General features: G+C 41.0%; 2 protein-coding genes across 2 annotated transcripts; both read left to right on the forward strand.

Annotated features, from left to right (window-relative positions):
- The first annotated feature begins 1,406 nt into the window (after positions 1 to 1,406).
- On the forward strand, positions 1,407 to 18,083 carry LOC133486149 (interferon gamma receptor 1-like). Its single transcript, XM_061790892.1, has 7 exons — positions 1,407 to 1,623; positions 11,019 to 11,139; positions 11,911 to 12,092; positions 13,348 to 13,538; positions 14,435 to 14,594; positions 15,188 to 15,303; positions 15,378 to 18,083. The coding sequence occupies exons 1-7, from the start codon at positions 1,557 to 1,559 to the stop codon at positions 15,690 to 15,692; spliced, it is 1,152 nt and encodes a 383-aa protein (XP_061646876.1). The 5' UTR covers positions 1,407 to 1,556; the 3' UTR covers positions 15,693 to 18,083.
- Positions 15,557 to 25,222, forward strand: il22ra2 (interleukin 22 receptor, alpha 2). The gene is made up of 6 exons (XM_061790893.1): positions 15,557 to 15,694; positions 21,055 to 21,158; positions 21,257 to 21,371; positions 22,234 to 22,415; positions 23,371 to 23,528; positions 24,544 to 25,222. Exons 2-6 carry the CDS (start codon positions 21,092 to 21,094, stop codon positions 24,691 to 24,693), a joined length of 672 nt encoding a protein of 223 aa, XP_061646877.1. The 5' UTR covers positions 15,557 to 15,694; positions 21,055 to 21,091; the 3' UTR covers positions 24,694 to 25,222.
- Positions 25,223 to 25,287: the final 65 nt, after the last annotated feature.

Below are 25,287 nucleotides of genomic sequence, written 5' to 3' on the forward strand. Positions count from 1 at the left end.
CAGTTGCACACCGTGCGGGTCCAGTATTTTCATCAGTCTCCTGATCGTCTCTTGAGTCACCGCGTAGCCAGCCTGAATGCATTTTAAATGCATCATCTTGTATCCATGGAGCATACCATGTCTGTCCAACTGATTCTGGACAAACATTGCTGTATCGAGCAGATCTGAATGGGCTTTCCTCCTGAACAAACGCAAAGTCCGCAGGTGCCTGCGTAATGTCGACAAACTAATAACAATACCATCTATGTGACTCAAAGACAGGAGTATCTCCCAGTGTCTTAAACCCATATCAAAATAAAACTTGATCAAACTGAATAAGCCGGTCATGTTGCTTACTACGGATTCCGCAAAGAGTCACTTGTAGTTCGCAGGTTCTCGCGTGAGTTCGATGTGTCCCGATAACTCAGAAAAAAAAATTAGTCAGAAAAACAGGTGCAAAAAAATTAGTCCGAAAAACAGAAAAAAAATAGTCAGAAAAACAGGTGTAAAAAAAATTTGTCCGAAAAACAGAAAAAAATAGTCAGAAAAACAGGTGGAAAAAATTAGTCCGAAAAACAGAAAAAAAAATAGTCAGAAAAACAGGCGGAAAAAAAAATAGTCAGAAAAACAGAAAAAAATAGTCAGAAAAACAGGCGGAAAAAAAATTAGTCCGAAAAACAGAAAAAAATAGTCAGAAAAACAAAGCCCTCCAAAAAATTACTCAGAAAAACAGGAGTTTTTTTTTTTTTTATCCAAGTGAATGCAATACGCTTCCGTAGAAAAAAAATTAGTCCGAAAAACAGAAAAAAAATAGTCAGAAAAACAGGTGGAAAAAATTAGTCCGAAAAACAGAAAAAAAAATAGTAAAAAAAACAGGTGGGAAAAAAATTTGTCTGAAAAACAGAAAAAAAAAGTCAGAAAAACAGGTGGGAAAAAAATTTGTCAGAAAAACAGAAAAAAATAGTCAGAAAAACAAAGCCCTCCAAAAAATTACTCTGAAAAACAGGAGTTTTTTGTTTTTTTTTATCCCAGTGAATGCAATACGCTTCCGTATTTTTCCACCTGTTTTTCTGACTATTTTTTTCTGTTTTTTGGACTAATTTTTTTCCCACCTGTTTTTCTGACTATTTTTTTCTGTTTTTTGGACAAATCTTTTTTCCACCTGTTTTTCTGACTATTTTTTTCTGTTTTTCGGGCAATTATTTTTTTTTTTATCCAAGTGAATGCAATACGCTTCCGTAGTTTTGGACGGACAACCAAGGGAATTTTTTAATAAAGTCGTCGTATTTTTGGATATGCTTTACTCTGTGCGCTGCTTATGTATGAGTTAAAAAAAGAAACATCAAATCTATGGATAAAGCAATCGATAGCGTTACTATCTGACGGTCTTTGAACGCAACAGGGCAGTTGAGAAGTTTTTTTCCCCTTCTTTTTAAGGGCGGGCCACAAAAAGGAGCGGAACGCGCACCACTCGGGAATGGCGGACGCCGTGGGAGCTTGTGTGTCTTCCTGTTAGCTTTAGCGTCGATAGCATACAAATTGCCAGTTGAACTCAGGTCGACGGCACCGAGGCGGACATGGAGTGGACGTGTTTGAACCATCCTGTGGTCTTTTTCTTCCTCTCGTACATGACGTCGGCCCACGGTAAACGACTACCCTCATTTGGCTAACCTTTAGCGCCACTTGACATGTTAAAACTTGCCCACGTCTAGGAAGTCTTTCCGGTTTGGAATGCCGGGACACAACTAATTGTTGGCATGTCGACGTGTACATCCTTGTTTACGTATACATTAATTAAATAGGAATTCTGGGACTCTACTAATTCCTAGCAAACGTCAGTTCAACATGGAAATTGTTTAGCTACAGTAAATGACCTAATTGCAATATTAGTCATTCGAACTGCTCTAAGTGCTAGAGGACTGCATCTTTTTGCACAATTGTCCCCCCCCCAAAAAAATGTACCGGCATTACCAGATAACGAGCAACCCTTAACTAGCAACCCTTTACTGCTCATGACTGTTTTTTTTTGGTTTTTTTTGTCAATGTCTTTCTGTCTCCAAGTGTTCTGTAAGTTGACTGTCTGTTGTCATACTTGAGCGGCTCCAACTACCGGAGACAAATTCCTTGTGTGTTTTTTGGACAGACTTGGCAAATAAAGATGATTCTGATTCTAATGTCATATTACATCAGTCAAATTCAGTTTTACTGTGACTTAGTTAATCAGTGAGTTGACTTTAATGCACAGTTTCATCCTGAAAATGAAATTGCATAAGTCGCATTATAAATACCTGAACGTTATTACATTACTGTAAACAATCGTTAGCGTGCTACATCTTTAGCCTTTGTGCACAATAATAATTACATGCCATTTTTTGCGCCAAGCACTTAATTTTCCTTTCGGCTTGTCCCTTTAGGGGTCGCCACAGCGCGTCATCCTTTTCCATGTAAGCCTATCTGCTGCATCCTCCTCTCGAACACCAACTAACCTCATGTCTTCCCTCACGACATCCATCAACCTTCTCTTTGGTCTTCCTCTAGCTCTCTTGCCTGGCAGCTCCATCCTCATCATCCTTCTACCAATATACTCACTATTTCTCCTCTGGACGTGTCCAAACCATCGAAGTCTGCTCTCTCTAACTTTGTCTCCAAAACATCGAACCTTGGCTGTCCCTCTTATGAGCTCATTTCTAATTATATCCAACCTGGTCACTCCGAGAGCGAACCTCAACATCTTCATTTCCGCCATCTCCAGCTCTGCTTCCTGTTGTCTCTTCAGTACCACTAATCCGTACATCATGGCTGGCCTCACCACTGTTTTATAAACTTTGCCCTTCATCCTAGCAGAGACTCTTCTGTCACATAACACACCTGACACCTTCCTCCACCCGTTCCAACCTGTTTGGACCTGTTTCTTTACTGCCTGACCACACTCACCATTGCTGTGGACGGTTGACCCCAAGTATCTAAAGTCCTCTACCCTTGTTATCTCTTCTCCCTGTAGCCTCACTCTTCCCCCACCACCCCTATCATACACGCACATATATGCTGTCTTACTTTGGCTAATCTTCATTCCTCTTCTTTCCAGTGCATGCCTCCATCTTTCTAACTGTTCCTCCACCTGCTCCCTGCTTTCACTGCAGATCACAACGTCATCTGCAAACATCATGGTCCACGGGGATTCCAGTCTAACCTCATCTGTCAGGCTATCCATCACCACTGCAAACAGGAAGGGGCTCAGGGCTGATCCCTGATGCAGTCCCACCTCCACCTCGTCTGTCACACCTACAGCACACCTCACCACTGTTCTGCTGCCCTCGTACATGTCCTGTATTATTCTAACATACTTCTCTGCCACTCAAGACTTCCGCATGCAGTACCACAGTTCCTCTTTGCGTACGCTGTCATAGGGTTTCTCTAGATCTACAAAGACAATGTAGCTCCTTCTGACCTTCTCTGTACTTTTCCATCAACATCGTCAAGGCAAATAATGCATCTGTGGTACTCTTTCTAGCCATGAAACCATACTGTTGCTCGCAAATACTCACTTCTGTCCTGAGTCTAGCCTCCACTACTCTGCTCCGTAACTTCATTGTGTGGCTCATCAACTTTATTCCTCTATAGTTCCCACAGTGCTTCACATCACCCTTGTTCTAAAAAATGGGCACCAGCACACTTTTCGTCCATTCCTCAGGCATCTTCTCACGTGCTAGAATTCTATTGAACAAGCTGGTCAAAAACTCCACAGCCACCTCTCCCAGATGCTTCCATACCTCCACAGGAATGTCATCAGGACCAACTGCCTTTCCATTTTTCATCCTCTTTAATGCCTTTCTAACTTCCCCCTTACTAATCATTGCCACTTCCTGGTCCACCACACTTGCCTCTTCTACTCTCCCTTCGCTCTCATTTTCCTCATTCATCAACTCCTCAAGGTATTCTTTCCATCTATCTAGCACACTACTGGCACCAGTCAACATATTTCCATCTCTATCCTTAATCACCCTAACCTGCTGCACATCCTTCCCATCTCTATCCCTCTGTCTGGCCAACCTGTATTGATCCTTTTCTCCTTCTTTAGTGTCCAACTTGGCATACATGTCGTCATATGCCTCTTGTTTGGCCTTTGCCACCTCTACCTTTGCCCTATGTCGCCTCTCCTTGGTCCTCTGTGTCCCACTTCTTCTTAGCTAACCTTTTTCCTTGTATGATTTCCTGTACTGTGAGGATCCACCACCAAGTCTTCTGTCCTTTCCTGCCAGAAGATACACCAAGTACTCTCCTGCCTGCCTCTCTGATTACCTTTGCTGCAGTGGTCCAGTCTTCTGGAAGCTCCTCCTGTCCACGCGAGCCTGTCTTACCTCTTCCCGAAAAGCTCCACAACACTCGTCCTGTCTCAGCTTCCACCACATGGTCCTCTGCTCTGCCTTTGTCTTCCTAATCTTCCTCCCCACCACCAGAGTCATCTTACACACCACCATCCTATGCTGTCTAGCCACACTCTCCCCTACCACTACCTTACAGTCTGTAACCTCCTTCAGACTACATCGTCTGCACAAGATGTAACCACCTGTGTGCTTCTACTGCCGCTCTTGTAGGTCACCCTATGTTCCTGCCTCTTCTGGAAAAAAGTGTTCACGACAGTCATTTGCATCCTTTTTGTAAAGTCTACCACCATGTGTCCCTTCCTGAATGCCGTACTTACCCATCACTTCTTCATCACCCCTATTTCCTTCACCAACATGTCCATTACAATCTGCACCAATCACAACTCTCCCTCTGTCAGGGATGCTCAGAACTACTTCGTCTCGCTCCTTCCAGAATTTCTCTTTCACCTCGAGGTCCCATCCTACCTGTGGGGCATAGCGACTAATCGCATTATACATAACACCCTCAATTTCAAGTTTCAGTCTCATCACTCGATCTGATACTCTTTTCACCTCCAAGACATTCTTAGCCAACTCTTCTTTTAAAATAACCCGGACTCCATTTCTCTTCCCATCTACACCATGGTCAAATAATTTAAACCCTGCCCCTAAACTTCTAGCCTTACTGCCTTTCCACCTGGTCTCCTGGACACACAATATATCAACCTTTCTACTAATCATCATGTCAACCAACTCCCGAGATTTTCCTGTCATAGTCCCCACATTCAGTTCTCTCCTCTGTGCTTTCCTCTTCTCTTTCTGCCGAAGAACCCGCTTTCCACCTTCTTCTACTTCGACCCACAGTAGCTGAATTTCCACCGGCGCCCTTCAGGTTGGCGGTGTCGGTGGCGGACGTTGTTAACACGAATGATCCGGTATGGAATTCTTTGGATTAAATTTCATATTTGTTTGGCGAAGTTTTAAGACGGATGCCCTTCCTGACGCAATCCTCTGCATTATTCCGGGCTTGGGACCGGCCTACAGTTTGCACTGGCTTGTGCCCCCCCCATAGGGCTGCTTTTTTTGCGCCAAGCACCATAATGCTAATTCTTCTTTTTTTTTTCTTCTTCTGACATTGGACCTTAAGTTTAAACGCTGCTGTGTACACAAACAAATAACTTCTGCTTTGTAGTTTTTAGTCTTACTCAAGACTAAACATTCACATTGCAGATGCTGTTTGCCATTTTTTCACTGCAGAAAATCTCATAAATAGAAAAAAAAAATCTGTCCCGCAGTCTGTTGCGTTGGTATTTAATCTACAGGCGATCAAGTGTGATGATAACCATGAAACAGGAAATGGAATTTACTGTCGTAGCTGCATGAGTTAGTTCCATCCGTCCATTCGTATTCCGTACTGCTTATCCTCACTAGGTTTGCGGGTGTGCTGGAGCCTATCCCAGCTATCTTTTGGGCGAGAGGCGGGGTACACCCTGGACTGGTCGCCAGCCAATCGCAGGGCACAGATAAACAACCATTCACACTCACATTAACACCTATGGACAATTTAGAGTTTTCAATTAGAATTTTGAGGAAAAAATTAATTTATTCCATTTTGAAATAAGGCTGTAACATAACAAAATGTTAAAGTGAAGCGCTGTGAATACTTTCCGGATGCACTGTATATCATTCGATAGAGCACAGGTGGGGCCCCGGGGGCCAGATCCGGCTCGCCACATCATTTTATGTGGCCTGTGAAAGCAAATCAAAATTGCTCATTGTGTTCTGGTGTAATACCATTGAGATATTTGAAAGCATTTTTTTTTTACCAATCCCCCTTTGAAAAGAAATGTAATAGTGGAAAACAAAAATTCCATAGGCTTCTGATTTCAAAACTATTCATCAATGTGTTGTGTATACTGTAATTACAGTATATAAGGTAATCTTTCATTTATATGGGTTCACAGTTCTAACGGCCCTCCAAGGGAAGTCGTAACTACGATGTGGCCGGTGACAAAAATGAGTTTGACACCCCTGTGAAGATGGAACGTTGTATTAAACATAAATAAAAACAGAATACAATGATTTGCAAATCATGTTTGACCGATATTTAATTGAATACACTACAAAGAAGATATTTAATGTTCAAACTGATAAACTTTATTGTTTTTAGCAAATAATCATTAACTTAGAATTTTATGGCTGCAACACGTTCCAAAAAAGCTGGGACTGGGTTATGTTTACCACTGTGTTACATCACCTTTTCTTTTAACAACATGCAATAAACGTTTGGGAACGGAGGACACTAATTGTTGAAGCTTTGTAGGTGGAATTCTTTCCCATTCTTGCTTGATGTACAGCTTCAGCTGTTCAACAGTCCGGGGTCTCCGTTGTCGTATTTTACGCTTCATAATGTGCCACACATTTTCAATGAGAGACAGATTTGGACTGCAGGCAGGCCAGTCTCGTACCCACACTCTTTTACCACGAAGCCACGCTGTTGTAACACGTGCAGAATGTGGTTTGGCATTGTCTTGCTGAAATAAGCAGGGGGGCGTCCATGAAAAAGACGTTGCTTGGATGGCAGCATATGTTTCTCCAAAACCTGTATGTACCTTTCAGCATTAATGGTGCCTTCACAGATCTGTAAGTTACCCATGCGATTGGGACTAACACAGCCCCATACCATCACAGATGCTGGCTTTTGAACTTTGCGTCCATAACAGTCCGGATAGTTATTTTCCTTTTTTGGCCCGGAGGGCACGACGTCCACAATTTCCAAAAACAATTTGAAATGTGGACTCGTCGGACCACAGAACACTTTTCCACTTTTCATCAGTCCATCTTAGATAAGCTCGGGCCCAGAGAAGCCGGCGGCGTTTCTGATAAATTGCTTTTGCTTTGCACAGTAGAGTTTCAAGTTGCACGTACGGATGTAGCGCCGAACTGTATTTACTGACATTGGTTTTCTGAAGTGTTCCTGAGCACATGTGGTGATATCCTTTACACACTGATGTCGGTTTTTGATGCAGTACCGCCTGAGGGATCGACTATTTTCTCACGCACTTGTTCACAAAGAGATGAACCTCACCCCATCTTTACTTGTGAATGACTGAGCAGTTCAGGGAAGCTCCTTTTATACCCAATCATGGCACCCACCTGTTCCCAGTTAGCCAGTTCGCCTGTGGGATGTTCCAAATAGGTGTTTGATGAGCATTCCTCAACTTTCTCAGTCTTTTTTGCCACCTGTGCCAGCTTTTTTGGAATGTGTTGCAGCCATAAAATTCTAAGTTAATGATTATTTGCTAAAACAATAAAGTTTATCAGTTTGATCATTAAATATCTTGTCTTTGTAGTGTATTCAATTAAATCTAGGTTGAACATGATTTGCAAATCATTGTATTCTGTTTTTATTTATGTGTAAGACAACGTCCCAACTTCATTGGAATTGGGGTTGTACCTCGTTCTGCTTGCCGAGGGCGCAAATATAAGAGAGAAGACTTTCAGCCTTGGTTCTTTTTCCTGTAGCTAACATTCAAAGATCAGAAGATGAACATAAATGTAATTCAAAGCAAAGATGAAAGCAAAGAACATTTAATTTTGACCTGGCGTGGACATTGTTTTGGTATTCAGGACTCACAGTATTGTTCCCTGCTTTGTGTGAAGCTCCTTGGACCTCTCAGCCCAATTCTATGTGACGTCGCCTTGAAAAAGGTTACCTAATAATGTGTTGTGACATGGGGGTTATTATCTAAGAGTACAAGTCATTTAAACACCCCCCCCCGCCCCTCAAATCCTTCCTTACGGCACATTCTAAATAGGCACAATTTTATGACAAACGTGATGACAATAGAACACAAACCAACCAGATAAAAAAACTAACAAAAAAAATATGCTGTGGTCATGTAGTTTTACTATGTTTTAGTGTGATTTTCAAATTTGTAGGACCCTAATGCCTAGCTCAGACTACAGGATTTTAGCCGTGATATTGGCCCGATTAGCTATCGCGGCCGATATCGAACCCGACACATTTTGTCGGGAACAACAAAATTTCTTGTAGTGTGACATAATCCACGACCAACGATTTGGCCCTACGATAGCCCTGCGACGCCAAAAAGAAAAGGTTTTTTTTTTATTTGGGATATCTTCCGTGTAGTGTGACATATCAACGACAAAACTCCGACAGTGCACCTTGACGTCGACCAAAAGGATTGCGTATTTTGAACCTTTGTGTTCTTTCAAGCAGTCCTTGAAAGAACATCTCCCGAGCACCGGCCATGACCACCACGTTTTTCCTCATTTTGTTCTTTTTTTCCCCCCCCGACACAATACATTGGCGCGGCACATTGTTGTTGTCGTCGCCGCCATGGTAACGAGTGTATCCGGTTGCGTTGACCGGTCACACGTTGACCAGCCAACAATAGCTACTCCTCCCTCCTTCCCTTAGGAGGGACAGGGCATTTAGGCGGTATCATATCGCACGAAAATAGGCAAATAGCTGAGTTTCTCAATGAATACTCAATGAAAAAAAAAATGCAAGCAGCTGAGTTCTTGAATAGTGATTTATGAATCAGCAGGGGTTGAGTGTATTTATTCAGGCAGAAGTGAAAACCAAAATATCAGCAGTTATAACAGCACAGTGATGTTATTAAATGGTCGAGTAAACTAAAGTTTAGCACACACAACCGTGAATCATTATAAACACTCGACTGGGCCATCCCGGGGAAAAAAAGGCATCCCTCTACATTTAGTTTTGCTTTCAGTGCTTTCTAAGGTGCCACGTTCCCACTGTAGACCACAGCTCAGGCCTGTCAGCTCCCTGTCCTTGAATGCCTTCCCCTTTCTCTTCCTGTTTCAGAAGCAGACGTCACCTCGGCATGTTTTACCGGGTCTACGCCAAGCTCAATCCGCTCGTCTCGTTCTAAAGCACACACATGAGTGATTGCAAACAGGCACAGTAGCAATGGGTATTTTTGCGTCAAAGTGAAGCCGCATCACTGGCAGCTAAACCTACGACAGTGGTATTACAGGGAGTGAAAGTGAGCGCTGTGGTTTTGGTGCGCTAACCTCACTGTTGTGGTTAGCGCGTCTCTGCCCATATATTTACCTCGTCACAGGTTGTAACACGTGTGTTTATCGTTGGTTACAAAATGAAAGCCCCAAAGGCAATTATTCGTGTTGTGTTGTTGAGAGAACATGCCAGTGTTTGTGTGCTTTTAAAAAGAAAAAAAAGGGAACCGGAGGTGTTGCTGCTGCTCCTGTGTGAACATAAACATCGACATTGTGTAAACCTCTCCCTTATCTCATGGTGGGATGCTACGTTGACTAGCTTTGCTGAGTTCTGTGTAAGGCAAAGGCCATAGCATAGAGAGTACGTAATTTAGCTCATTCACTGCCAGTCCTCCATGTTAAGGGATATCTTTGTTAATGGATATTTTAATTAAAGAGTCGTCAATCGCAGTGAATGACATTTAAGTATGTACATAAGTAAGCGTGAGGGTAACAACCACCTAGAAAGGGAAATGTAGTTTAGGAACCAGTGACCTCACTTAAGCAATGTTGGATACGCACAAAACGGGGCCTGAAAGAGCCTTATGCAACTTCCTGCACAAAGTATGTGACCGATCAAAATTAACTTGACGACAGAAAGTCCTTACTGCAGCAGACACTTCTCTTTTTTTAAATGTTTTTTTTTTTTTAAGACATTTGGTAAAATGGTGAATTAAAGCCAGATTGTATAATGATGTCTCTCACATGTCCACTTTCACTTATTATCAAATGTTAATCAAATAGATAGATAGATAATCAAATATATATATATATATATATATATATATATATATATATATAAAACAGCATCGCCTTGATACAAGTGACCGGACTTAGTTTTTTTTTTAGATGAGAGTTGTCATTCGGATGATTTTTGTTCTTGGTTTTTTTTTCTTTGAGTTGTGAGCGCAACCTTGAGATAGGAGAGCTGTATGGTGGCAGTGAATTCAATTCACAATCAGCAGCAGTTTGACAAATAGTGAACCATTGGTCAAAAAAGAGGCTTTGAGCTGTTTAATGCCACTCCCATTTGATGTTTACTGTCAAAAAACAACAACAACAAAAATTACATGTTGCGTATTTTAAAAAAGCAAATATTTTTGCCTTAGGCGAATGCTAACAAACAATGCAAAATGACATGCTAAAGATTAGAATCGATATTTGCGATTTTTAGAAGCAGCAGATATTTGAAAACATACGTTGGAGCAACAGACAGATAATTTAACAATACTCACAGGCATATATTCTTTATCCTGTACACAAAATGACTGTTACAGTTTTTAAACATCGTTTGAAACAAAATTTGACAAAATGTTACTGTTATTTGGAGCCTGAGCCACTTCACAAACGGCACCCCATACGCCTCCACCTTGCCGATAAGCACTTTGATTTGGGTCTCTGAAAAATTGCGTTTCTTCTTTTTCGTTTTGCCTGGAACCACTATTTACTCTTCTCAAACAGTAGCGTTGATCAGCATGGCTCATTTACATTTGTGTGGTGCTTGTGCACTGACCATATATGGTCAAATGTGGGCGTAGAGCGGGTGGTATATGCAAATGATGTGATAACCACTTGTCCATCGTGCTGCCCTAATCAAGAACAACATGTGTTCAACGTGTATCTCCTCAGTGGCACCCCCAAACAACGTGACTCTGCACTGTGGCAACCTGGTCAACAAGGTGGCGTGGACCTACGACCACCCGCCTCCGGGACTGCGATTCCGGGTGGACATTGGCAAGCTGTCCGACGGGTGTGTGTCTTTTGTTCTTTGAGTAGTAAAAGATGATTTGCTTTTTCTTTGATACCACTGGTGTATATAGGTATCACAATTAAGCGATTAATTGACAACTAATTGATCATCCTATTAATAATCTAAGAATAAGCGATTAGTTGCTTAGAGCCATAGTTTTACATAAAATTGTCTCTTTTTTCTATGGTCCTCCAATAAAAGCAGACTATCTTTGGTGTTTAATCAAAATAAGACATTCAAAAGTCTGCTTTTTATTTGGAAAACAATGTTCAACATTTTTCCCAATTTTCTGACATGTTACAAAACCAGTAACTGAAACATGATTTTTAATCTCTTCAGAAAATAATCGTTATTTGCAGCCATTATATGAATAACCTGTTAATGACATGTAGTTGAAACTGAAGCAGCCTATATCAAATATATATGTATATCAAAACTAGTAGCTCTTCACACTAATCACTATCCAAGAAGTAGCTCTCAGTTTCAAAAAGATTGGCGAGTACAACATCCCTCCCTCTCGTATTGATGAATTGTTGCTCATTTTGTTAGGTGTAACATTTAAACATTACCAAATAAACAACAAGAATTGGTTAATAAACAAAAATGATTTTGCAATAAACTTTAATCCAGTTATTTGATTAACCGTTGGAATAATTGATTCTAAAAATATTCCACATTGACTGGCACCTTTGTGTGGTGTGAGCACATGGAAGAAGCCTAAGTACAAGCGAAACACAAAGTGCTAAGTTGTTGTGTTGTGTCTTTCCCCAGTGTCATCGCTCCGCTGTGGGTGGATCTGCCTGACCTCCAGGCGAACATCTCCTTCCTGTCGGACCAGAGGGACGACTACTTACTGATGGTGACCGCCGTCCTCGCGGGGGAGGACTCAGAGGCCGCTCCCGCCAATGGCATTTCCTTCAGCTACTTCATTGACTCTCCTGCCACTCAGAAATGTGAGCTCAGACTACAGGATTTTAGCCCAGATTTGGGCCCCATTAGCTATCATGGGCGATTTCCCAGATGGGGCCCGACATATTTTGCCGGTCGTCAACATACTTGGGTGCCATAGTCAACATTTATTCACGTGTACGAACCAGTGTTTACTGAAGCTTTAGAGCATGACTGGACAGAACGGCGCCATGTTTACAGTTCATACAAACATTGGTGCTAGCACTAGCTTGCTAGTCTACGTAACATTACGATGCCTGCTTGTGAGCCGTATCGTATTCAAAGTACGCGAACATACCTCGAGCTCTTCATAAATGGACAGCCCACTCCTGAACATCGGTTACAACACGACGCTTTTCCTCTTTTTGTTCTCCCCCTCCAACACAATACATTGGCGCGATCCAGTGTTGTTATCATCGCCATGGTAACGGGTATACCTGGTCGTGTTGACCGGTGACACGTTTTCTGGTTCTGCCTCCCCGACAGTGTTTGATTTGACAAGATAAAGCCCAGTGATCCCAAAAGATGGGATGCGGTGGTATCGGAATAGATGTCGTGTAGTGTTGCCACTGTCTGACCGAGATATGGCAAGATTTCATGGCAGTAGTCTGACATAGTGCAATTGGGAAAGACCAAAATTGTTTTGTAGTCTGATCCAGGCATAATGGAAGTCTGGTTATTACATTTCCATGTTTTCCAAACAGGCAGGTGCTTCATTCCAAATGCGGAGTTTCCAGGATTTTTAAAACATTTTTTTATAGTGCATGATTTTAAAGGGGGGCTACCCGTTTCAAAACTGAAAACTCGTCGGTGACGCCTTCTGTTTCTAATCGGTTGTTCTTCCTCGGGCGCAGTGGTTTCCCCTTTAAGTGGAGACCGAGAGAAAAGAGAGAGCAAAAAGACAGACCACGATAACACCACCTGCTGGACCGTTGTTGGGGAACCTGAATGTGAAAGCGAGAGAGCAAAAAGGAATACCAACACTTGAGGGAAACTGGAAGGAAAAAGCAGTAACAACAACAACAACACCTGTTGGAAATTGGGAGGAAAAAAACAGCAAAAATCAATCACAAAAGTTAAACAACAAATGTGCAATTATCTCAATGCCCCTCAACCAGAATTAAATTTTCTCTCTTGTTCTTGCTTTTTGCTTTCTATTCTCCTCGTTTAGCCGTAGATAGTCACCTAGCTCAGGGATGTTGCCGCAACTATAACAGTGACAAGCACAGCGGAGACAGAAATGTTTCTGTTTTTGTCCAGGTTCTTTGGACCTCCCGCCTGTGACCGTGTTGGACCAAAAGGATAACACCGTCCTGCTCAGCTTCCAGCATCCGTGGCTCATGTACCAGCATGGACTTCCTCCCCGCTTGGACTCCAGAGGCAAGAAGAGGAGACACGAGCAGCTCGACAACCCTCTGCCCGTCTTCAAATATGACGTCACCCTCAGCAAGGTAGGACTCCTAAGTCAGTGCTTCTCAAACTGGGTGGTCTGTGAACCCTAGCTCTGGAGTTAGTCAAAATAATTTGTCTTAAATAAGCATGTGTTATCATTAAAGAAATACATGGGCATATTAATATATGGCAACTGGCGTAATAAACCAATTACTTTAAAAAAAATTCCTGATATGATTGTGACCTATCAACACATAGATCCAACATCGCTCCATGAATAAAGTATGTTTCTTCTAGAACAAAATTATTAGTAGAAAAAAAAGTCCTGTGGTTGTTTTTTTTTTTTTGTTTGTTTTGTTTTTAAACAAAAGGCATATTTTTACGAGAATACAGTGAACCCCTGCATATTGCAGATGTTCTTTTTGGGGGGGGGACCTATCTTATCTTATTCGCTGAAGAGCTTCCCAATCTGTTTTAGTGCTCATTAATTTGGCGCCATCTAGTGGCAATCATGTGCCAAGGAGCTGTTGAAGCCGGTTTAAGAGTTTAAATTGGGACTAAACGGGTACAAAAGAATCAAAGCTTATTTTCCAGAATAAAAGATGAAATATTGTGAAAATAAAATTTTATTTTTTAGTATGACTTGTTAAAGTGACTTTCTTCCCTCATCAAACTTTGACTTAATCTTGGAAAAATAAGACTTTATTTCCATAAGATTATGACTTTTCATTCTGACAAAGTACATCTTTGTTTTAAAGATTGACTTTTTCTTGAAAAAATACAACTTTATTCTCATGTTACAGTTTACTTCTTCTGCCGTGTAGGGATATACATAGTGAACTGGCATTGGGATTATTGGGGGGCCTTGGAACAAAAAAAAAAAAAATCTCTGGACTCAAAAGGTTGGAGACCCCCTTGTCCTCATTGTGTCTGTTTATTTGGGGCGTCTCTCCAGAAGCAGTATACCCACCTGCGCTGCACCGAGGAAGTATGCGAGCGCAAGCTGCCCGTGGACCCCGGCCTGCAGGAACACTGCGCCGTCATCAGGGGGGAGCTGGAGAGGATCAGCGTTCACGGCACGCAGGACTACTGCCCTCAGCCTGTGCAGGGAAACAGTTTAGTCCATTCAATAGCATCAAAGTGTGGGATAAGAATTAAACAGTGTGTTTTTATCACTGGTGGCACATAAATGTATACTTTATTAAAAATAATAATGTGGGTTTCCATCCATCACATGACTACTGCCGTATGTTCAGTAATTACACTTTAAAAAGCCAGTTTATTTCTTTACATTCTCTTTGATTTTGTTTTTGTACAAGACGGTACTATTTTATCCATCCATCTTCTGAGCCGCTTCTCCTCACGAGGATCGCGGCTATCTTCGGGCAGGAGGCGGGGTACACCCTCAACTGGTTGCCAGCCAATCGCAGGGCACACATAAACAAACAACCATTCGCACTCACATTCACACCTACGGGCAATTTAGAGTCTTCGAACAACCTAGCATGCATGTTTTTGGGATGTGGGAGGAAACCGGAGAGCCCGGAGAAAACCCACGTTTGAATTAAAAACACGAAACAAATAAAATGTGTTTTTTGGGGATGCTGGAACAGGGGATTAACTTCATTTCAATGGGGAAAAGGCTTTTAACATTACATGGATACTCATGATATTTTTTGTTATGTTTTGTGTGTTTGTTTAAACACAGAACACACTGTCATCCTTGTGGTGGGGTCACTATTGGTCCTGGCTGCAGCCTCCACTTTGCTCCTCATGATCTGCCGGAAAAAGACCAATGCCTCGTCCGAGCTGCCACCCTTCCTTGTGCGCTGTTCTCGCCCGCACATGATGTCAATTTTATGCCCTTTTCTGACTTTTGACCCTCTTGTGCCTCACAGCACTTCGAAGGAGGCGTTGAGGAGGTGCCCAAAGTGTCCCTGGCGGTTTCCAACTCGTCCTCGCCGCTGCTGCTGACGGAGCAGCCCGCCTTGCCCGGCGAGTCGGAGCCGCCCGGCGAGTCGGAGCCCTCCGGCGAGCCAAATCCATCCGGTGAGGATGACGTGGGCGATGCGGAAGAGGAAAAGCCGCAGGCGTACATGGGGAGCGATGAAATCGAGGAAGACGCAGAGACCCCGGACAATGATCCGTACGAGAGACGCAACGTCGTCGTCAGGCTGTCGCTCGACGAGGACATGGAGGGCTACCGTGGCTGAAGGTTTGACTTTTTCAAAAGGCAAACGTTCGGTTAGCATATTGTATATCATGAGCATTAATAGGCCAACACTGCTCAAGTCCCCTCAAAGAAAACTCGTGCTATTCGTGGGGGTTAGGGTCTAAGCCATGACGCCAATAGCGAAAAATTGCGGTTAATGGATGCCAAATATCAGTTACACCAAGTACTAATTAATATTATTGTAAGCCACTGTAACGTTATGCACAGTTTAAACCTTAACCCTTCGCTTGAATATACAAAAATTAAGACTGACAGTAAATAATGATTCATATAAGATACATTGCAGATCAAATTTAAAAACAAACAGTTCTTAAAGTTTAAATGCATTGAACTTAAAAGTTAAATACAACTGAACTGTACTTTTATTTAAAAGTACAGCAATTGGCAGCAATTCTTTCTCGTACCACAGTTCAGGAATCACTAATGTATAGGTTGTACCCCAAACTATGATCCCGGAATACTTTTAATATAATTTCAAACTCAGTTTAGAACATTGCCTTTAAAAATAAATGGCTAACAGATGATTTGATTTTGAAAGTGCGAGGCTGCTTGCTTGTATGTCGCCGCTTGGCACCTCTTAAAAACACCAAATACTACCTTCATATGAGCCTTTCTTTTTCATACTGTGACACATAGATACTCAGAAATGTATACACAGAACATCGCAAATGACTAGCATTAGTTGGCCACTTAATTGGCTGTCAGCCGGTGGGCAACATTAGCACCTCCTCCTCTAACATGCCTCGAAAGGAGCATGGCATTTGGATGCCATATTGGGTGTAACAGAAGTGCCAATAGGTGTGCTTTACCGCGGATAATTGTTGGGCTCTCCCGTGCAAGTAATTTTGCGAATGGCGAATCGGCGTGGGATCAAGTAAACGTCACTTGCGATACTACACTGCAACCCCAAGAGTTGACTTTAACACAGTAGAGTTTCCGATGTTTTAAGAAACATTTCGATTGTCTTAGCTGTCATGCACGAATAAAGAGATGTGTAACACCACTTGAATAGAGTAAAACTACTTTTGCTGGGAATCCACGTAATAGCTGAAAGAAAGTACACCAGACTGACCTAGTGGAGAGCGAACTGGAAGGCGTTTATATGTTTTGTAGGTGAGTTAGTTAGATTACTGAGGTTAATATGTGTAACATATTTAAAATAAGTGCAGGGATGCTCACCTGGTGGGTCGCAAACAGCTTGTCACGTTGAATTAACTAAATATACTATAATTACATGTATGTTTTGTTAAATTTAATAAATAACCATGCGCCGCTTATCAGAAGCTAACGCTAATCCGGGTGTCCAACAACACTCACTGCGGCTCTGCTTCCATTTTGGATTTGACATGATAGCGGGGGCTGCGCGCCCTTGGGGGAGTGTGGGTGACTGCATGGCAGTGTTTCAGGCATTGTTGTGTGTTAGCTGTCGCTTGGAAAGTGGCTCTTGAGCCTCACCCAGCCTAGCTGCTCAAGTCATGGACGGAGAAACTGGAGGGGAAGGGGCGGTTGTTATGTAAATAATTGTACACTTTCCCATAATGTCCTTTGAGTCTTCAAAAGCACCACAAGTGGAAGTATTTCATGCCATGTATTTTGTAAACCACTTGTTGGCCACTCATCCCAAGGTGCATCATTTGATAGCACGCGGGGCTGCAGCTAGGTGAACCGATATCCTGTGGTTCTTGCTGAGAATTGATTTTTGTTTGAGGGCTTTGAGCATGTGGCACCTTCATCTACAGTAACACACACGCCAGACTTGACTCACACAAGATACTTTTCCAGCGGTCGTGGCCCTACACTTCCCTGTTGTCATTTAACGATGCCATTTGCACCTAGATAATAGTCCCGCTAAGAATTGCACTAAAAAAAAAAAAAAAATTAAATTCCTCCTTCATTTCAGTATTTTATTGGGGGGGAAAAAGAGACCTCTCCTTTGCCTTATTGGGCAGACAGACTCCTTTGCGTTTTTAGGCAAAAATGTCATGATTGAATTAATTGCTGCTTTACTGCTGTTGTGTAATTGTGAGATGTTCATGTATTTTTTCATCTAGCCATTTTTGTCCTCCATACTAAAAAACAAAAAAATAATAACAATAATTCTCCGACACTATGTTTATATGATATACACTGGATTGTAAGTCTATGTAGGTTTTTGTTAATAGTATGTTTTTAGAATTGTATGGCAGACCGCATTAAAAGCTATAAATGGCTTTCACGCATGCACTATTTTAGTTCCAACATGCCAGTACTTGAGTTGTCTATCAATCTACAAAACCAATCAGTAGTCCAGTATCGGCTTGCAGTGTCTCTGCCTTCTGGTGTACGTTTCCTGTTTTGTGCCATTTTTGTTCTAATAAACACCTAAAACAAATACCAATGTTGTTATAAGACTTCTGTCCGTTTGTCTATGGGGAAAACTATACAGACAACTTCTAGGACAATTTACATTGCATAGATATTGGTTAGAATGAAAAAGGTACGTTTGTTATCGCACTTAATTCGGGTTTGTCATTTAATATTGTATGTTGTAGTTCGTGAGTGAAGCAGATACAGAGTCATTAGCAATTAGCTTAGCATTACGTGGCAGATTTGTCTAAGTAACACTAAAAGAAAATTCCCATTAAAAAAAAAAAAATGTACTATTCAAATGATCATAACAAAAACAATAAATAAAACAAACTAAATAATCGATAACAAATGAAAATGGCATTAAACAGTATATATTGAGCTAATAGGAATACATAATAAATACTTGAAAAAGTAAATACACATTAAGTGCTGCACTGTGTAAAAAGATTTTTTTTTTTTTATTCCAGCTGCAGAATGGATGCACTGATCTAAAGTCAGTTCTCTGTTGCCCTTACATGGTCACAAATATGCAGCGACAGAAACATTTCAACAGAACTTATTTAATCTGTCACAAAATGAGTGTGACTTTCAATGTAAACGGGGTCAACATTTCACCCAAAGAGAAAGCAACATCTTGATCTTGTCAACATGCAGATCGTGTTGACTATTGAGCCGGCGGCTGAAGAAGCGTGATGGCTGACATTTAAGGCCTTCCCCTGGAACCGAACAGACTGAAAGCGTTTGTGTGATGCAGCATGTGTTTGCGTAGATGCCCGCTGGTGAATTTTCCTTCCTCTATGCGTGTAGCCTGCAGAGTGGAAGTGGGACGCACACACGCTTCCAGTAACTCGCTTCACCAGTCACACTCGTCATCCTCGTTCCTGGTATTTATTTGTTTTGCACGTTGGCCAAGTCAAGTTTTCTGATAAATCAACATTTCAGAAATATACTTAAGGAAGCTATTTCATTTTAAAATACTATGTTTGTTTCAAATGTAATTGTAAAATATTAAAGTACAAATATAAATGTAAAAAATTATGATACATATTTTGTACACTTTGTATATAAATGTTAAAAGTGTGATATTTAGATTTAGAGCTATTTTGTTTATGAAAAGATTTAACATTTTTATATTAATGTTATAAACCACAGGTAACAAACTCAAGGCCCGGGGTGCAGATCCGGCCCGCCATATCATTTTATGTGGCCCGTGGTCGTGGTTCGACTTAATGTTTTTTGCTTGAATACCAAAATTGCAAATTGTCCTCACTTTTAATCATTTTGAAATATTGCCAGCCTTATTTGTTACCAAGCTGCTGTTTTTTCCTGGCTTCTTATTTCAAAACTGTTTATCCATCAATTTTTTTATGTATATGTAATAATATGAGAGGATCATTTATATGGCTTCACAAGTCAGAATGGTCCTCTGAGGGATACCATAACTACAATGTGGCCCGTGACAAAAAATGAGTTTGACACCCCTGTTCCAAACAATCAAACAAAAATTGTTTTTAAAATCTATTTCAACAGATTACATTTTTCATATTGCAATTTTTATATAACCAAATTGTGTGTATTATTAAATATTTTAAATATTCAGAATGGGTATTAATTTCACATTTTAGTATGAACTTTTAGCTGACTAAAAATGTGTTTTTCATACAAACGTTTTACAAAATGTTACTTTTGGATTCCTGGAGTTTTTTCTTTTAAATTTTTTTTTGCAAAACTACAAATGATTACAAACACCTGCAAACCCAATATATTTTAAATAAATACATAAACTACGATGGAGTAAAAGGTTACCCTTTTGTGACTTAAAAATACCTTATATAACATGTAACTGTTTTCACATTCATAGGCATGAGAAAAACAAAGCAATAAATCTTTATAGTTTCCCTAGTCGGGTTTGTGGATTATGTAACATTTCGTATAAACCGTATGTGCAACAACAACAACAACATGAAGGATAAATCAAAGCTATTTAGCAGTGTAAATGTAATCCTAGATTCCAAATTGACATCCTCGGACAAGCGTGTGCTTCCAACTTTGAGGAAACACTTTGGAAAGTAGATGACAACATACAGTGGAAAATTCTACACACCCTGGTTCCAATACGAGCTTTTTATCATACTGTATTAATGTATTGTGACCTATAACTTGCACAACTCCATTTTAATTGTCTTTTTATTTTTGTAATCTTTTCGAGGGCGGGTAAAAATAAACAACTGAAATAATGTGGTTGCCCGAGTGCACACCCTCTTTTAACTGGGGATGTGGTTGTGTTCAAAATTAACAATCACATTCAAACTCGTTAAATGGGAGTAAGCGCACCTGCCACCATTTTAAGTGCCGCTGATTAACCCCAAATCAAGTTTGGTTGTTTTAGCAGGCTTTTTTGGAGGCACATCCATTTCTTGGTAATTTCACTATTGCGCCATATGGCCATGGCTGTGCTGTAAGATCTGATTTAAAAAATGTCAAGAAAAGCCTACAAGAATAGCTCATCTTTGTTTGGGCAACCCCAAATAAAGTTCAGCTGTTCTAACAGGCACTTTAAATGGTGGCAAGTGTCTGCTGACCCCCATTTAATGAGTTGGAATGTGATTGGTTAATCCGGAACACAGCTACATCCCAGTTATGAGAGTGTCCACACTTGCACAAGCTCATTTAAGCAGTTTATTTTTACTTCCCCTCCTAAAAGAATTCAGTTTGTTTTTCAGTTGAGTTGTATAGGTCACATCAATTGTGGGAAAACATGTAAATGATATATCCTAGTTGTTCTGTTGTCAAATCACAACAACCTGGCATTTGAACATCGGTGTGTAGACTTTTTATATCCACTGGATAGTATATACTTTCGGTTGTGCCGGCATGTTGAAAAAGTGCTTAGTCATTGTTCACGTGGACTTCTGTAAAAGGACGTGGTCTGTGATCTATAACTTAAAAAAAAAAAAAAGAAAAAGTAAAGAGGAAGTGGGTGCGTGTTAAAGGTTGGCGGCTCGAGGGTCCAGTGACACAGTCGACAAAATGAATAGCCTGCTGATTGGGGCCCTGCTGCTGCTGCTCAACCTGTCCACCTGTGTCGCTGTGCCAGGTAAAAAAAAAAAAACCCACTTAAGTCAAATGGTGTTTTATTTACAATTTATTGTCTTATCATGTTGGACTTTGTTGTTGTTTTTTTTGTGTCCACAGTGTCATCAGCTCCTCCCGCAAATGTCATCTTTGACTCTGTGGACTTTAAGAACGTCCTCCGCTGGACACCGCCCGCCAACAGCAGCGACGTGCGCTACGACGTCCAGTGGAAGATGTGAGGACACAGACAAGCAAATTACACGCGCACAAAATCAGTACTTTATTGATTTTTTTTGCCTCAGTCTTTCCACTTAATATTGCTAAACATGAAGAGGAACAGTTTCTCAGTCTCCACATACGTAGAGTCCCACAAGGCTCCTTTCAAGGACCCTTGAGACAGAATCATATTTCAAATGGCTAATATACAAATGGCATTTTTTTTATGAATGCCAAAGTGTGTGTGTGTATATATACATATACATGATATATACACACACACACACATTTTATTTTTTTCCTATTCCAGCTGTCATCGGGCAGGAGGCGGGGTACACCCTGAACTGGTTGCCAGGGCACATATAAACAAACAACCATTCGCACTCACATTCACACCTACGAGCAATTTAGTCTTCAATTAACCTACCCTGCATGTTTTCGGGATGTGGGAGGAAGCCGGAGTGCCCGGAAAAAACCCACACAGGCACGGGGAGAACATGCAACAGGCGGGGCCGGGGATTGAACCCCGGTCCTCAGAACTGTGAGGCAGACGCTCTACCCCGCCACCAAAATATATTTAAAAAATATTAAAATTTTAACTGCATTTGATATTTTTTATTTGATTCTAAGAGTACTGAAAAACCATTTTTTCACAGCTATAACAAACTTTGAATAAATGATTTTATATTAATAATTTAAGAATTTTTTTTTGTAGTTTTAATGTTCTAATTATTTATTCAAATTATGCATACAAATATTCCTCATTTAAAATGTATAATGAATTCAATGGAAGAGGTGTAGCAACTGGCCTGTTTTTGCGAAAGGAAACAATCGACATCATAATGATGTACGTGGTTGTGTTTTCTCTTTCTGCTCCTCAGTTACGGCAATGCCGAGTGGCGGGAGATGGACGACTGCCTGGGCATCCGCAAGCTCCAATGTGACCTCAGCGGCGTCACCTTGGACCTCCAAGAGTGGTACTACGCCAGACTGAGAGCCTCATCCTCATCCTCGAGCAAGTCAGAGTGGGTCCTCTCCCCCAAATTCAGCCCCCGATGGCACAGTGAGTGTTTTTATTTCACATCTATATACTCGTCCTTATGATACAGCAGACATTTGTGCAACATCATCAAACTTCACAAACAATGACGAAAACTAAAATAACTTGACTTTTAGCATTGGCGATCTGTCTCAGATACTCAGTTCAAATTTGGTAGCAATCAGACAAAATCTTTAGGAGTTCGTCTTTGAAGGAAATAAAATGGCCGCCTCAAACAAGTTTTGAGTTCCTGGGTCTTTTCCGGCTTGGTTTCTTAAGACCTTTTTGCTGGTCGACTCACAGGAGACGTCTACAAAATTCCAAAAAGGGAAAGGTAAAGGTTTTGGGGGCTGAATTTTCAAAGAAATCTGGCAAAATCAGTTGGGGTTAAAGTAGTCGCTTCAAAGCAAATGTATTCATGTAGCGCATTTCATACACAAGGTGCTTTACATGATTAAAAGCATTTAAAAACAAAGAGGAAAACCAAGACCTAAGTAACCTAAGGAAAATAAAACGCTTCGAACTCAATGGCAGACCTCCTGGGAACAGTGAACCCTGCCGTGAATAGTGAAAATCCGAGAACAATTGACACCCGCCCCAGCCAGGGTTGGAATTGCGTATCGATACCAGAAAATTGCAGCAAAGCACTTAAAATGGAGATGATCATAAAGCATCAACACTATGCATCTAGCATGTACACATCCTGAACTGTATTCAGTAATTAACAAAACAAACCACTGTCACATGAGGCTCTATAGTACAGTATTACCTAGCATGCTAGCCTGAATAACAAGCTAGCACAAACTAATGTAACATCACACAGGAGCAACAGATTTGAGCGTAAGCACTTTACACACACGGTATAACTCCATTGTACTTTTGCGAATGGCTTCTTGACTTTTTCCCACGTCGACTCGTGGAAAAACAAGCCTACCGAATTTCTGAAACTAAAGTGCAGTTTTCTCTCTCCCCCGTTCAGCCAAAATCAGCGCACCGCTTCTGAGGCTGAACGCCAGCGATCAAGGCATTGTGGTCCGCGTGAGGACCCCGCAGCCTGTGGCCAAGAAGATGCAAAGCAGTCGCCTTTACACCAATCTGATCTACAAAATCTTTCTCATCAATGAAGTGGGCAAAGAGGTACGTCACAACAAGCAACATGTCCACTTAAAAGTGTTTCCTGATACTTTAGCCTAGTGGTTAAAAAAAAAACCAAATAGGGATGGGCAAGTACCAATACCAGGTATCGGTATCGGGCCAATACCAGCATTATTTCAAGGTATCAGGTACTCGTGAAGGCTGTCAATACCGGCCACCGATACATATTGCAAAAAAAAATAAAATAAAAAATCTGACATAGAGTAAGTCATTGTGGCCATTTGACACAATGGCGACTCATCGAGTGCATCAGAAAGAAAGAGAGGTTTTTGTTCATAATCTTTTGTCATTGTGTTAATTGAAATTTGATGTATCAAAAGTACTAGCGTTATCGGTACTCGGTATTGTGAGTACTCAAGAGTAAATACTTGTACAAGTATCGGTAAACAAAAATAAAATAAATAAATAAATAGTATCGAACATCCGTAATAAAAATTGTACCCAAATAAAGGTTTGATAACAAACAGTTCTCAAATATTAAATGCAAATGTGAGTTGAAAAGTAAAATACAACAGAACTGTACTTAAATGTGGATTAAAAAAAAAAATAATCTCAAGCCACTGTCCATTTGTCTTTTTCAACCATTAATTCCTGTGTGCTTTTGGATGTGCGCTTTGTGTCTTTGTCATGCTGGAGGACCCATGATCTTTGCCTCAAACCTAGTTTCTCACAATGCGTAAGACATTTTGCGGTAAAATCTTTTGATCATTTTCTTATTTCATGATACCTGTGATTCAGTCAAGTCCTCCAGTACCAGATGTAAAAAAAGCATTATGGATCCTCCACCATGCTTGACTGATGGCAGGGTGTTCGACTGTAAACATGCGGTTTGTGTGCGTTGCTAAAAAGTTCTATTTTTGTTTCATCTGTCCATAAAATATTGTTTATCATTTACTCTTTTACTCTATCAAACACAAGTTCTCTTTAGAAAAATCTTTCACTAGATCAGGAAATATTTCCCATTAATGGCGAGTATAACTGTATATATTTTTTTCAGGAGGTGTTTGAGCTACTTTGCTGCTCGGGGAAACTTCTGGTGAGCAAAGTGAAGCACAAGACGGAATATTGCTTCCAGTCGCAGAGCGTCGCAGCGCTGCAGGGACGCAGCAGCGCTCGCGGACCCACAAAGTGCATCACCACACTATGAACACACAAACAAAAAACACTAATATAAAGCAGTTAAAGTAAAATGTGTCTCCTTAAGAGCATGTGATGTACTCAAACTGAACACTCCATTAGGCACAGCGTCCAAATAAAAACTGTTCGTATGCGCGCGGGAATGTGATCAATATACAGTAACCGGACACTTCATTAGGTACAGCAACCAATTGGAAAGATTAAGCTGTGTGTGTGTGTGTGTCACACAGAGCTCCTTAGGCCACACGACCTCAGACGCCCGATCTCCACTTCCAAGAAGATCGAGCCTTTGAGTGACACAAGCAAAGCGGGAGAACTTTGTTCATATTTGACGTTGACACTCAACTGAAAGGACTTGAAGCAATGTCGACGACACCGCCACACTAGCATATAACATTAGAATGATTACATTCATGAATCAAATGCAATCATGTTTTTACATTAAAATGTCTTCTTTAGTACAAGTGAGCTACGTGTCTGCCATCATTCTTTCAACTGTCATCAAAATGTTAAGGTTCCATAGAACACGATTAGGGTTTCAAGCCAAGGTTAGGGTTTCAAATGAGGGTTTGGAGGCAGGGTTAGGGTTTCCAATTAGGGTTCG

This window comes from Phyllopteryx taeniolatus, chromosome 11 (genome assembly GCF_024500385.1).
Source record: "Phyllopteryx taeniolatus isolate TA_2022b chromosome 11, UOR_Ptae_1.2, whole genome shotgun sequence".
NCBI classification, from domain to species: Eukaryota; Metazoa; Chordata; class Actinopteri; order Syngnathiformes; family Syngnathidae; genus Phyllopteryx; species Phyllopteryx taeniolatus.

Excerpts from the sequence above, each read along its gene's own strand:
- LOC133486149 (XM_061790892.1), top strand. The coding sequence starts at position 1,557 with ATGGAGTGGACGTGTTTGAACCATCCTGTGGTCTTTTTCTTCCTCTCG. Across the intron at positions 1,624-11,018 it reads GTACATGACGTCGGCCCACG|TGGCACCCCCAAACAACGTG; the intron begins GTAAACGACTAC and ends GTATCTCCTCAG. Across the intron at positions 13,539-14,434 it reads ATGACGTCACCCTCAGCAAG|AAGCAGTATACCCACCTGCG; the intron begins GTAGGACTCCTA and ends GCGTCTCTCCAG.
- il22ra2 (XM_061790893.1), top strand. The coding sequence starts at position 21,092 with ATGAATAGCCTGCTGATTGGGGCCCTGCTGCTGCTGCTCAACCTGTCC. Across the intron at positions 22,416-23,370 it reads ATTCAGCCCCCGATGGCACA|CCAAAATCAGCGCACCGCTT; the intron begins GTGAGTGTTTTT and ends TCCCCCGTTCAG. Across the intron at positions 23,529-24,543 it reads TCAATGAAGTGGGCAAAGAG|GAGGTGTTTGAGCTACTTTG; the intron begins GTACGTCACAAC and ends TATTTTTTTCAG.